The sequence below is a fragment of the Rhinatrema bivittatum genome, chromosome 13, assembly GCF_901001135.1.
Source record: "Rhinatrema bivittatum chromosome 13, aRhiBiv1.1, whole genome shotgun sequence".
In the NCBI taxonomy this organism is placed as follows: Eukaryota; Metazoa; Chordata; class Amphibia; order Gymnophiona; family Rhinatrematidae; genus Rhinatrema; species Rhinatrema bivittatum.
Genome location: NC_042627.1, coordinates 27520779 through 27533881, shown reverse-complemented (window position 1 = coordinate 27533881; position 13103 = coordinate 27520779). Strand labels below are relative to the sequence as shown.

The 13103-nt window shown below is 43.8% G+C and overlaps 1 protein-coding gene across 1 annotated transcript in view; it reads left to right on the top strand.

Moving 5' to 3' along the window:
* RAB8B (RAB8B, member RAS oncogene family) overlaps positions 1 to 13103 on the top strand; it is an 83799-nt gene that overhangs the window by 54939 nt on the left and 15757 nt on the right. The window contains exons 2-3 of the mRNA XM_029575397.1: positions 5039 to 5099; positions 12076 to 12136. Of these exons, the coding sequence (XP_029431257.1) occupies positions 5039 to 5099; positions 12076 to 12136 (122 nt within the window). The remainder of the gene's footprint in view (positions 1 to 5038; positions 5100 to 12075; positions 12137 to 13103) is intronic.

Below are 13103 nucleotides of genomic sequence, written 5' to 3'. Positions count from 1 at the left end.
GAACCTCCAACAGTGCTCTGGAAAAATCATACATCAGCTTTGTAGGTTTGAAAAATACATAGAAAAAATGGATGTCTTCAAGACAAAGCACTTTTTACATATATGGGACCCATATATACGGTTATTGTCTCCATGAGTACGAAGTCTAATTTTGAATGATTTTTGATTCTCCTGAACTTTCGATGTGTGCTGTTGATAGATCTCTTACTGCTATGATTTACATGGAGTAAAGGGGCGAGGGGGGGATGGAAACTGGGGTATCAGCAGTACTTTTGTTTGTCACTTAAACTGGACATTGGACAGATTCCACCAATGATTCAGTGATTGTGTTTTGCTTAAAACAAAGATTTAAACCATAAATGGTGCTAATAGATGGATAAACTAGGTTCCAGTTGACATTTAGAACAGTATATCACAGGAAGGGAGGATATATCAGATTAAAAAATAAACACAAACTAGCTGAGGAAGAGTTCAGGAAAAAAACCATTCTTGACCTCTCCAGTTCATGGATTTCTCCCTTCCTCCCAAGGATATCATTGTAGTGCCTGTCCATGAAATCCTTGATGACTTGCATAATGTGGGAGACCCACCTCCTGTTGCTTGTTTAACAAAAAGATAAGACACAATAAACCATGTCCAGAACTCTGATTTTAGAAGCAACTGCCTTGTTGGTCTGTTGAAACTGAATCTCCTCTCAAAATAGCCAAGAGGTCCAGAACCCACTGTTTCGTGCCTATGGGGAAGGATTCTCATACCCTGACCTTATTGGAAGGAATGTTTATAAGGGTTCTGTGATCAGTGCCCTGCATAGCTTCCTATCAGTTCTTCATGGGCCAAAATATACGAAGAATTCTGAAAGAGGTGAAGGGGCGTATCAAAGCATCTCCCTCAGACATGTTGACACCCTGGTGCCTCTAGTAGACAAAAGGTATGGAGTGTGTAAAACGTGATCAGAACGACCTACAGTATTTTTTAAACTGCATTGAGTCTCCACAGTAGGTATTGGCATTGGCAAGCTCACAGGATTGCAAGTCGTAGACCTTAGACAAGATGTGCAGGAAAGACCCGATGATATGCACTGCAATAGAGAACGTTAAGGAAACAGTGGCTCAAATTTAAAGACCACTGTTATCTACTTCAGACCCTTTCCTCTGCCAATCCAGAACCACCCTCTCCATTTAAGAAATATTGGAGTGGAGTGCTAAAGAGATGTTAGCTTCCACCTCCCATGCCCATCAACAGCAGGAAGCTTGCTATCATCCCAGACAGCAGAGGGTACAAAAACCACAGGCAGCATCTCAGCCAAAACCTGCATCAGAGTTTTGACTACATCCAGGAAGGCAGAGCCAGAATCCCAGTATCTGTGCAGGAGAACTTTTCTGACTGGAGGGTTGGGAGGTGAGGCTGGGGTTTTATGTAAACTGCTGCGCTAGATTGGGTTCTCAGTACAATCAGATATGGGTATAAATTATATCTTATTAGAAATGCTATTAAATTGCCCTCAGAAGTTCTTGGTTTGCTTTTCGACGTCAGGAACCGCTGAAAAAAGAACTCTCCTGTCTGTTACAAACAAATGTGGTTGAACCTGTTCCACAAGGAGAAAGTGGATGGAATTTTATTTCAAGTACTTCTGATTCCAAAATACAGGGGTACTTATCCTATTCTAGATATAAGGGCCTTGAACAGATTCCCGATAAAGGAAGGTTTTATAATGGTTTCACAGGATTCCTTAATTCCCTTCCTGGAAAATAGACTGGCTATGCTTCCTAGTTCTAAAGGGTGTTTACCATGCGTAGAAAGATTTCCAAGTCACAGGAATTATCTGATTTATGATAGGGAAGTACCACCTCCAGGATCTGCCATTTGGCCTAGTGTGGATGTCAGGCTTTTTCATGAAATGTCTTGCAATGGTTGCAGTGCATCAATGAAGATTGGGGGGTGCATGCATTTCCCTCCATGGACAATTTGCTGGTCAAGAGCATATCACCCTAAGGTAACAGAAAATCAGTGAGCAAACCATATGGGTGTTGGAGTTGCTAGGGTTTGTCATAAATTATCCTAAATCTCTTTTGAACCAATCTCAATTTGGAATTTATGGGAGCTTTGCTAGATAGTCAGGCAAAAGCCTTACTTTCACAGGAAAAGACTGTAGTGATGTTCACAATGGAAGAAATGTCAGCAGGTATCAGAATGTAACATGTAGAAGTTGTTGGGCCTCATAGCATCAACAGTATATGTTGCTTCCTTGGCATGTCTCCACATGAGAGAAGCCTAATGGACCCTCTGATCACAGCAGACTTGAGCCACGCAAGGTCTTCCAGATAGCATCCAGGTCACCCAGCAACTCTAGGAACTCTGTCCTGGTGGTTGATTCAATCAAATCTGGCTAGAGGAATCTCTTTCCATATTCCTCTTTAGCTTAAATTGGCTTAACTACAAATGTGTCCAGCCTGGGGAGATTATGTAGAGCTGCTGCATACTTTGATCTGCTCAAGAAAAAATCCATCACATAAATTTCCTAGAGCTAAGTGTGATACTGTTTGCTCTAAAGGCTTTTATGGATCAGTTGACCAATAACATTATCCTAATTCAAACAATAGCAATGTTCTGCGTGAAAAAGCAGTTAGGACGTTGTGCTGATGTGGGCCTGGGCCATTTACCAAGGAATGGTCATAAAGGCCATATACCTAGCAGGCAAGGAGAATGTTCTGGCAAACAATTGTTAGATCCTAAAACCATTTGACTGATTCCTGGACAAGCGATTAGCAATCAGATATTCTGTGAGTGGAGCATACCTGTGGTAGTTCTGTTTGTATCTCCTCTGAGCAGAAAGGTCCAGAAATTGTTCTCTAGAGGGAAGTCTCAAGGTAAACTAGCCTCGGACACATTCTTCCTAGATTGGGGAGAGGGTTTCTGTATGCTTTTTCTCTTGTGGGAAAAACTTTGCTAAAACTCAGACTAGGAGACTAGTCCTCAGTGTTGCATTTTGGCTGAGACGGATTTGATTTCCTCTGTCATCAAAGAACCAATTAGGTTGTGGAATTCCCCAAGTCTCATCACTTAGAACCAGGGAACTTGTCTTCCCAACATCAAGTCACTGGCTCTCTAGCTATCACAGCCTGGATGTTGAGAGGATAATACTGAATTCTCTTAACCTCTCTGAGGATGTCTTGAATTCTTTGGTATCTAGGAAGGATTTCCCAAGGAAATCATATGGTTTTAAATGGAAGCTTGCTTCCTGGTGTGAGGGAAAGGCCCTAGGCTCGCTCTTCTGCTCCATACAAAAACTGCTTGAATACCTTCTACATCTTTCAGAATCTGGTCTGAAGACTGTACTTATCTCAACCATGTAGAAGATAAAAGTATATCTGAACAGCCATTAATTATTGTCAGATTTATGCGAGTCTTGCTTCTGCTGAAACCACCTATCATGTCTTGAGATGTCAGTGTGGTACCTAACCCAGTTGATGAAAGCTCCCTTTGAGCTATTAGACTCTTCTGAGCTGAAGTTCCTGAATTGGAAGGTCATATTTTTGCTGATGAGCACTTCAGCTCACAGTGTTGATGAGCTCTAGGCTCTAATGATTTTTATGAAAAATTTACCATAGGGATGGTACTGCACACATGTTCTAAGATCCTGCCTAGGGTAGTGTTGGACTTCTACCTTAACCAGTGAATAGTCATTTCAGCATTTTTCCCCAAGCCCCATGTTCACAAAAGTATCACACAATTTGGATTGCAAAAGAGCCTTGGCTGTCTCTCTGGAGTAGGCTGAACCCTTTAAAATGTCCATCTAGCTTTTTGTTTCTTTTGCCCCAGTAAACCTTAAATTCCCATTTGCAGTGGCACCCTTTCTAACTGGATACTTAATTTTATCACTTTCTATTATGGTTGGGCAGATCTGACATTTGAATGGGCATGTCAAGGCTGTTTGTGTTTAAAGCCATGGCACTGTTGGTTGCCTGCCTGTCGGCCTCCGTGGAAAAGATTTGTAAAGCTGTAACATGGAGTTCAGGCCACGTATTCACATCTCATTGTTTAAAGACTCCTGATGCAACAGTAGGTTTGGTCAATGTGTCCTGCGGGATTTCAGGCTTAGAATCCACCACCATACACATTAGGGCCTGCTATTGTTTCCAGGCTGCCACCTTAATAAAAAAAATATATATATGTGTGTGTGTGTGTGTATATGTGTGTATAGAGAGAGCAAAAAATGACTTGATGCCACTAAAAATAGTTCTGCCCGTTTGGCACTATTTTATGGTTGCATTATCTTCTCCCCCCCCCTTTTTTTTTTTCGCTGGGGGCTGCCTGTAGCTAGGGATTCCCTATATGTGAGGACTGCAGGTTCTGCTTGTTCTTGTAGCAGGCAGAATTTGCTGGTTAACAATGTTCTCCAAGGACAGAAGGGTACAAGTCCTCTCTGACCCTACCCATCCCCCTTGGAGCTGGTTTTTCTGTGCTTTTATATAAAGAACTGAAGGGGGCTGCTGTGGGGATGGCACGCACATGCTCAGTGGAGCATGTCAAAAGCTTCTAGTAGCTAGGAAGTAAATTTCACTGTCCTAGGTTCTGTCGAATGGCGTCTCCCATCTGTGTGTGCTCTCATCCTGTTTCAGCTAAGCAACTTTGCTTTACTGCCTCGCGTAGTGGATCTGAATGTGTATCATTTTCCCATAAGTAGATCTACATGTCTAGAAAGACTTCAGATTTGCATTTTGATGTTAGATATTGCCAGCAATTTTTCAGAAATTTCTCATAATTTGGAATGTACAAGTTGCACTTCAGGTCAGCACGCATAAACTGACTCCATTTTTTTTGAACTATGCAGAATGCATCATAACTGTTTCTTAATGATGAAAGAAAAAAGTCTTTGTAGCCCTTTTGTTACATTTCCAAGCACTGTGAGTAATGTACAAACTATGCATTTCATTAAAAGAGTATTCTTTGTATGAGAAGGGTAATTTTATGTAAAAGCTCAGCTAGAAAACTGTTACTAGGCTTTCTTTAACGCAAGCTTTTGTTTATTTATTGGCAGGCATTGATTTTAAAATCAGAACTATAGAACTTGATGGAAAGAAAATCAAACTTCAAATATGGTAAGTTTTTATTTTATTTTTTTTAGTCTAACGATGATGTGAAAGATGAAAACAAAGCTTTTGTGTGTGGTACGGTGATGGAAAGTTCAGTTTACTGGATGTCAGACAAACACCTTTTGATCTTGTACAACATCTTAAAGCTGTAATTTGTACTGGGGCAAAACGTTTTTTGTTTTACTTTATAGGAACAAGGTTTTTTTTTGTTGTTTTTTTTTTTAGTTTCTCCACAAACCATATGGCAACAATTTCACCTAAATAAGGATTAAATAATATTGCATGCAGTTTTGCATAAGTTATTTGTATCCACATCCCCTCTGGTTTGCAAGTTGGTGCATGTAGAAGTTCTGTAACGTCGTCTTTTTTTTTCCCCAGAGGGATAGCCATATTAGTCTACAGTGGTGGCACCTTATAGACAGTCTTATTGAGGCATGAGCTTCTGAGGCCAAGATTCCCCGTCTGAAAAAGTGAACTGTTGTGCCTCAAGACAGTCTGAGGTGCCACCATCCTCTCTGGGTCATTTATAGCATCTTGTGCGCATCTGGAATAAAATATGTGCATGTTATATAATTTTCTTTCATTTTTGTGTGTGCACTTTATGTAAAAGGCTTCTCTAACATGCACTGCTGTCTTATAGTTTATCCCAGGACAAGCAGGATGCTAGTCCTCACATATGGGTGACATCGGTAATGGAGCCCTATGTACGGAAAACTTCTGTAAAAGTTTCTATGAAACTTTTGACTGGCACCAGAGTGCCTACTGAGCATGCCCAGCATGTCATGATATTCCCTGCCACAGGGGTCTCCCTTTAGTCTTCTTTTTTCCGCGAAGCAATTAGCCTCGCGGTTATCAGGAGTCCTGTGGGATTCTCCACATATTTTCCTTACGGAAAGCTTTAAAAAACTTCAAACGCAGAGGGTCTCCCTTAGTTTGATCATCGCGGTGAGTTTTTCCCGTTCTCGCGGTTCCGTGCCGTTTTTTGACTAAAAACAAAATTTACCTGAGCCTTAGGCCGTCGACGGCTGCCCGGCCACAAAATGGCTACAGGTTTTAAAAAATGTCCGAAATGCGCGAGAAATATGTCTATTACAGACCCTCACCAAGACTGTGTACTTTGCCTTGGTGAAGGTCATGATGTAAAAAATTGTCCCTTATGCGCTACGATGACCTCGAAAGGTCGACGTCTACGGATGGACAAGATGGAGCAATTATTCAAAATTCAACTGATTACTGCTCCATCTACTTCCACACAATCGTCTCCGGCTGGGGCGATTAGGAAAGTGGTCTTGAAGAAACGTCACTCCGGTGACTCGGGAGACGCTCCTTTTTCCTCCCCCTCACCATCGTCCAGAGCGTCCACATCGAGTAGCGAAAAAGGGCGCGAAAAAGATAAACATCGCCATCGGCATCGCAGGCCGCAACCAGCAACCATCGCTCCGATACCCGGCGAGCCATCGGCGGAAGACGGGGCACCGAGTAAGAAAGCCCGGCTCCAAAGTAAGGCTTCCGAGCCACCGACAGGCCAATCCTCGCCGATTCCGGCGGAAGGAACCGTACCTCCTCAGGGCCCTGAGGTCGTACTACTGTCGCCACCACCGCCTCCCCCCATGGGTGCTCTGTTCACATCATCCATGCGGGCGGAACTTGACAGTTACATACGTCAAGCGGTTAAGGATGCCTTTATCGAGGCGATGCCACGGCCTGCCACTCCGGTTCTGCCATCGACACCGGTCATAGGAGGATCTCCGGTTCCATCACCGATTCCTTCACTACCGATGCCAAGGAAATCACCGCTCTCCTCGATGGCGCCGATTCCATTGCCGGTTCTACCTAGGCCGCAGCCACCGGATTCAGCATTGCCGATTCCCCGAGTACCATCGATTCCACCACGGCCATCGATCCCGATGGCACCTTCGATGCCTTCTCAAGAGTCCATTTTTCAACCATTGATGGACAAGCTGGACTCACTAATACATTGCTTCTCATCTCTACCACATCCTATAGATGTAGATGACAGTCAAGAGCCAATACCAGGTCCTTCGGGTGTCCCACCACCCCTCAGACCTCAGACTCCACTTTCTGAAATGCCAACTAAGCCTACTAGGCCGTTGGAGCTCCCTCTGGATGATAGTGACGAAGAATTCTCCTCGGATGAAGACCTCCTTTCTGAGCCTTCTCCCCCAGAAGATAGAAGAAAGTCACCACCGGAGGATCTCTCTTTCTCCAACTTTATTAAGGAGATGTCTCAAACAATTCCCTTTTCTCTCATCTCTGAAGTGGACAGCAGACAAAAAACCTTGGAGGTGCTTCAATTCGTAGACCCTCCCAAGGAAATTCTTGCTATTCCTGTTCATGAAGTTTTACAAGAACTTATGTACAGGATATGGGAACACCCTGGGTCGGTGGCAGCTGTTAATAAGCGGGCGGATGCCACTTACCTAGTACAACCCATCCCGGGGTTCCAAAAAACTCAACTACCGCATCAGTCAGTGGTGGTCGAGTCGGCCCAAAAGAAGGCCAAAAGATTAAAGCAACATGCCTCCATACCTCCTGGAAAGGATAATAGGTTCTTGGACAATCTTGGTCGAAAAATCTTCCAAGCTGCTATGCTGGTAGCTAGAATAAATTCATACCAGCTTTTTATGAACCAGTACCAGCGTGACCTATGGAAGCAAGTTGAATCCCTGTCTCAGCAGTTACCTGACCATCTTCAGGAAGGTTTTCAAAACCTAGTACATAAGGGCCTAGAGGCGGGGAAACACGAGGTTCGGGCCACGTATGATTCATTCGAGACAACCTCCAGATTGTCTGCAGCTGGAATAACGGCGAGAAGATGGGCCTGGCTTAAATCATCAGAGCTCAGACCAGAAGTACAGGAGCGCTTGGCGGACCTGCCTTGCTTAGGAGAGAACCTCTTTGGCGATAAGGTCAAGGAGGCAGTAGCCACCATCAAGGACCATACAGAAACCCTCAAACAGCTTTCTCAGCTGCCACAAGAGGTACATCAACCTTCTAGGAGGCCTCCAAGAAGGGAACAAAGAAAGCCATATTACCGCCCTAGGCGGTATTATCCGCCAGTAGCCAGGCCCAGACAACAAAGACCTGCTCAACGGCCTCAGCCTCGCCAAAGACCTGCTAGGCCTCAACAACCTCCGCCTGCGGCGTCCACTTCCGGATTTTGAAGTACAACCAGAGGGCATGAGTCATTCCCAAAATCCCTATCCACAAGTACCGGTTGGAGGCCGAGTTGCTCACCATCTTCAAACTTGGACCTCCATCACTACAGACCAATGGGTACTCTCAATCATATCTCAGGGGTACCACTTGGACTTCCTCACTGTACCAAAAGACAATCCCCCTATTCCGTCTTGGACAGTGTCTCATCATTACACAATCCTGCAAGCAGAATTATCTACCCTCCTGACTGCCAGGGCCATCGAAAGAGTTCCCAGGCCTCAGTGGGGCACAGGATTCTACTCCCGATATTTCCTCATTCCAAAGAAAACCGGGGGTCTACGTCCTATCCTGGACCTAAGAAATCTCAACAAATTTTTAAAGAAGGAAAAATTCAGGATGGTGTCCTTAGGCACCATGCTACCTCTTCTTCAAAAAGGAGATTGGCTCTGCTCTCTGGATCTTCAAGACGCTTACGCTCACATTCCCATATTTCCACCTCATCGACAGTTCCTACGATTTCTGGTACAAGGTCAACACTTCCAATACAGGGTGCTACCTTTCGGCCTTGCCTCAGCACCTCGAGTGTTCACAAAGTGTCTAGCAGTAGCGGTGGCACATCTTCACAAGCAACAAGTACATGTGTTCCCCTACTTGGACGATTGGCTCATCAAGAGTCATACACAGAGCGGAGCTGTCACTTCTCTCCATCTCACAATCAGATTGCTTCACTCCTTGGGATTTCTCATCAATTACGACAAATCCCATCTCACACCATCTCACCAGTTGCAGTTCATAGGTGCAGATCTCAACACCATCACAGCAAAGGCTTTTCTTCCGAAAGACCGGGCTCAATCGCTCGTTCTCCTAGTACATTCTATTCGCAATCAATATACAGTCACAGCTCATCAGTGCCTCATCCTACTCGGACACATGGCCTCAACAGTTCACGTCACTCCCATGGCCAGACTGACCATGCGACTAATGCAATGGACACTCAAATCTCAATGGATTCAAGCCATTCAACCACTGTCCACTCACATCCAGATAACACCAGAGCTGAAGTATTCCCTTCTCTGGTGGACATCACCACTCAACTTGCTCAAAGGCCTACCTTTTCAACAACCAGTTTCACAAGTGACTTTAACTACAGATGCGTCCACCTTGGGATGGGGAGCGCACATTGCTCATCTGAAAACACAGGGCAAGTGGACAAAGCAAGAAGCTTCCTTTCAGATAAATTTCCTGGAGCTTCGAGCTATACGCTATGCTCTATATGCATTCAAGGACTGCCTTTCACACAAGACTGTTCTGATCCAAACGGACAATACAGTAGCCATGTGGTACATCAACAAACAGGGTGGTACGGGCTCGTACCTCCTTTGCCAGGAAGCGGCTCAAATCTGGGACTGGGCCCTAGCACACTCAATTCTACTACGGGCCACCTACCTAGCAGGCATCCACAACACAGTAGCGGATCGCCTCAGCCGTCACTTTCAACCACACGAGTGGTCCCTCGACCCAGCGTTAGCAATCAAGATATTTCAACGCTGGGGTCAACCAACAATAGATCTCTTTGCGTCACATCTGAACTACAAAGTGAACAATTACTGCTCTCTCCTCTTCCGGCAGAACAGCTTACCAAAGGACGCGTTTGCCCGCCATTGGAACTCAGGCCTGTTATACGCGTATCCACCAATACCGCTCATAACCAAAACCTTAGTAAAGCTACAACAGGACAAGGGGACAATGATACTCATAGCCCCATATTGGCCTCGACAAGTATGGTTCCCCACACTGCTAGATCTCTCAGTCAGGGATCCAATTCGCCTGGGAGTAGCTCCCAATCTCATAACTCAGGAACAGGGTCAGTTGCGCCATCCCAACCTTCAATCCCTGTCCCTGACAGCATGGATGTTGAAAGCCTGATCTTACAACCATTCAACCTTTCAACTAATATATCTCAGGTACTTATAGCTGCACGTAAACCTTCCACTAGAAAGAATTATTCCTACAAATGGAAAAGGTTTACTTTATGGTGCACTCAGAAAGATTTAGATCCTTTCACTTGCCCCACTACCTCGCTACTAGATTACCTTTACCATCTCTCAGACTCTGGTCTTAAGACGTCATCTGTAAGGGTACACTTAAGTGCAATCTCAGCTTATCATAACAAGCTAGGAGATACATCGATCTCCACCCAGCCTCTCGTCAGTAAATTCATGAGAGGCCTAACTCACATTAAACCTCCAATTCATTCCCCAAGCATTCAATGGGACCTGAACGTAGTTTTAACCAAGCTTATGCGTTCTCCATTTGAACCCATAAATACCTGTGACCTTAAATTCCTTACTTGGAAAACGGTATTTCTTATAGCCATTACATCAGCTAGAAGGGTCAGTGAACTGCAGGCCCTAGTAACTTACGAACCCTTCACGAAGTTCCTTCATGACAGAGTAGTCCTCCGTACACATCCAAAATTCCTTCCTAAGGTTGTCACGGAATTTCATTTAAACCAAACCATAGTTTTACCTACATTTTTTCCTAGGCCTCACTCTCACCAGGGAGAGAGAGCCTTACACACTTTGGACTGTAAGCGTGCGTTATCTTTCTATTTAAACCGCACTGCAGCCCAAAGAAAATCTAATCAGCTGTTTGTGTCCTATGATCCAAACAAACCAGGTAAAGCAGTGGGTAAGCATACTCTGTCAACCTGGCTAGCAGATTGCATACAATTTTGTTATGAAAAGCAGGCCTTACTCTCCAAGGGCGAGTAAACGCACATTCAGTCAGAGCAATGTCAACCTCAGTAGCACACCTTCGCTCTGTACCTATTCTGGACATTTGTAAAGCAGCAACATGGAGTTCTCTTCACACCTTTGCAGCTCACTACTGTCTAGACAAAGAGGGAAGACAAGATTCAGCATATGGACAATCTGTCTTAAAGAACTTGTTTCCAGTTTAACCCCAACTCCTTCTTCATCCAACCTGCTGGGATTTCGACTGATTCATTCCAATAACAATACCTTACAGTCGTTTCAGCACCGAATGAATCAGCCTCTAGCTCGCTAATCACCCATATGTGAGGACTAGCATCCTGCTTGTCCTGGGATAAAGCAAAATTGCTTACCTTGTAATAGGTGTTATCCCAGGACAGCAGGATGTAGTCCTCACGAAACCCACCCGCCACCCCGCGGAGTTGGGTCCGATACGTTTTATTATTTTATTTTTGGCTAACGCTATTTGCTACAAACAAAGACTAAAGGGAGACCCCTGTGGCAGGGAATATCATGACATGCTGGGCATGCTCAGTAGGCACTCTGGTGCCAGTCAAAAGTTTCATAGAAACTTTTACAGAAGTTTTCCGTACATAGGACTCCATTACCGATGTCACCCATATGTGAGGACTACATCCTGCTGTCCTGGGATAACACCTATTACAAGGTAAGCAATTTTGCTGGCTGCACTTTTTTTTTTAATTAACTTCTATCTGTCCATTTCCTCAAAAGATAAAAGCATGTAAGCTGAAATTATCCATAGTTAAAGATCTTTAGCAATACAGTAGAAGTTGTGGGGTGTATGTTTGTGGGGTTTATTTGAGTTTATGTAGAAATTAAAGTACTGTATCTTGAAAAACTTCCCATTGGCTTCCAAATACTGTGTAAAAAAAAAAAAAAAAAGAAAACAAAAAAAACCCCTCTTATAGTTTTACAGGTTTACTTAAGTTTCTATAATGCATCTACTTAATATTTGCTTTATCTTTTAATGTTAAGAGCTTGCCATTTCATTTTAATTCAATTTTTAGGGACACGGCAGGCCAGGAAAGATTTCGAACAATCACAACAGCATACTACCGAGGAGCTATGGTAGGTTTCACCCGGTTTTTGTATTTGGCCAGGTATAATGTTGGGTTCATAGTTGCTACAAGAAGTTCCAGGGAAGCTTAGCTTGGAGCTTCATTTACTAGTGAGCTTGCCGATCTTTCGATCTGAGAATGCATCTTTGATATTCTAAGCACTGTAACCATTTATCCTTGTGTGCCCCCAAGAACAGTTATATCACTTTCTGCATTCTGTAACTAAACTTTTATTTAGATTTATATTTCGCTTTTTGCAGTTTTTTCAGTGCTTCAAAGTGGATTACATTCAGGTACTTTAGCAATACAGTGCAAACTGTTTCTTTGTACTTCATTTGCACGTACTGCAAGCATCAAGCTCTCTTTTGGCAACTGAACACTATTTTGCATGTTTTTAGGTTGGGAGGACCACAAAACTAACAGGGCCTAGGTACTGAGCATTTTTCCCTTTAGTGAGCATAAGAACATAAGAAAATGCCATACTGGGTCAAACCAAGGGTCCATCAAGCCCAGCATCCTGTTTCAAACAGTGGCCAATCCAGGCCATAAGAACCTGGCAAGTACCCAAAAACTGTCTATTCCATGTTACCATTGCTAATGGCAGTGGCTATTCTCTAAGTGAACTTAATAGCAGGTAATGGACTTCTCCTCCAAGAACTTATCCGATTATTAAATGTCTTACGTTCTTGAAGTGCAAATTTCGGCCTGGATTTATCAAAATGCACTAAATATCGCATGTGATAGGAAAAGGAGCGTGTTTTATGGTAATAGGCAGTTTATCACAATTTGCGCTAATACCTATGCGAAGCACAAAGTTACCACAAATTGAGAACTTTTTCGCACTTTGTGATAAGTGCCAGAATTGTTGTATTTCCTACATACCACCACTGGGAAGGGACCATGTTTAGTAGGTCTAAGCTCCCGGAGAGCCAGCCTAGCTGTCAGGGCCCTTCTACCACCACTGGGGGGAGAGAGAG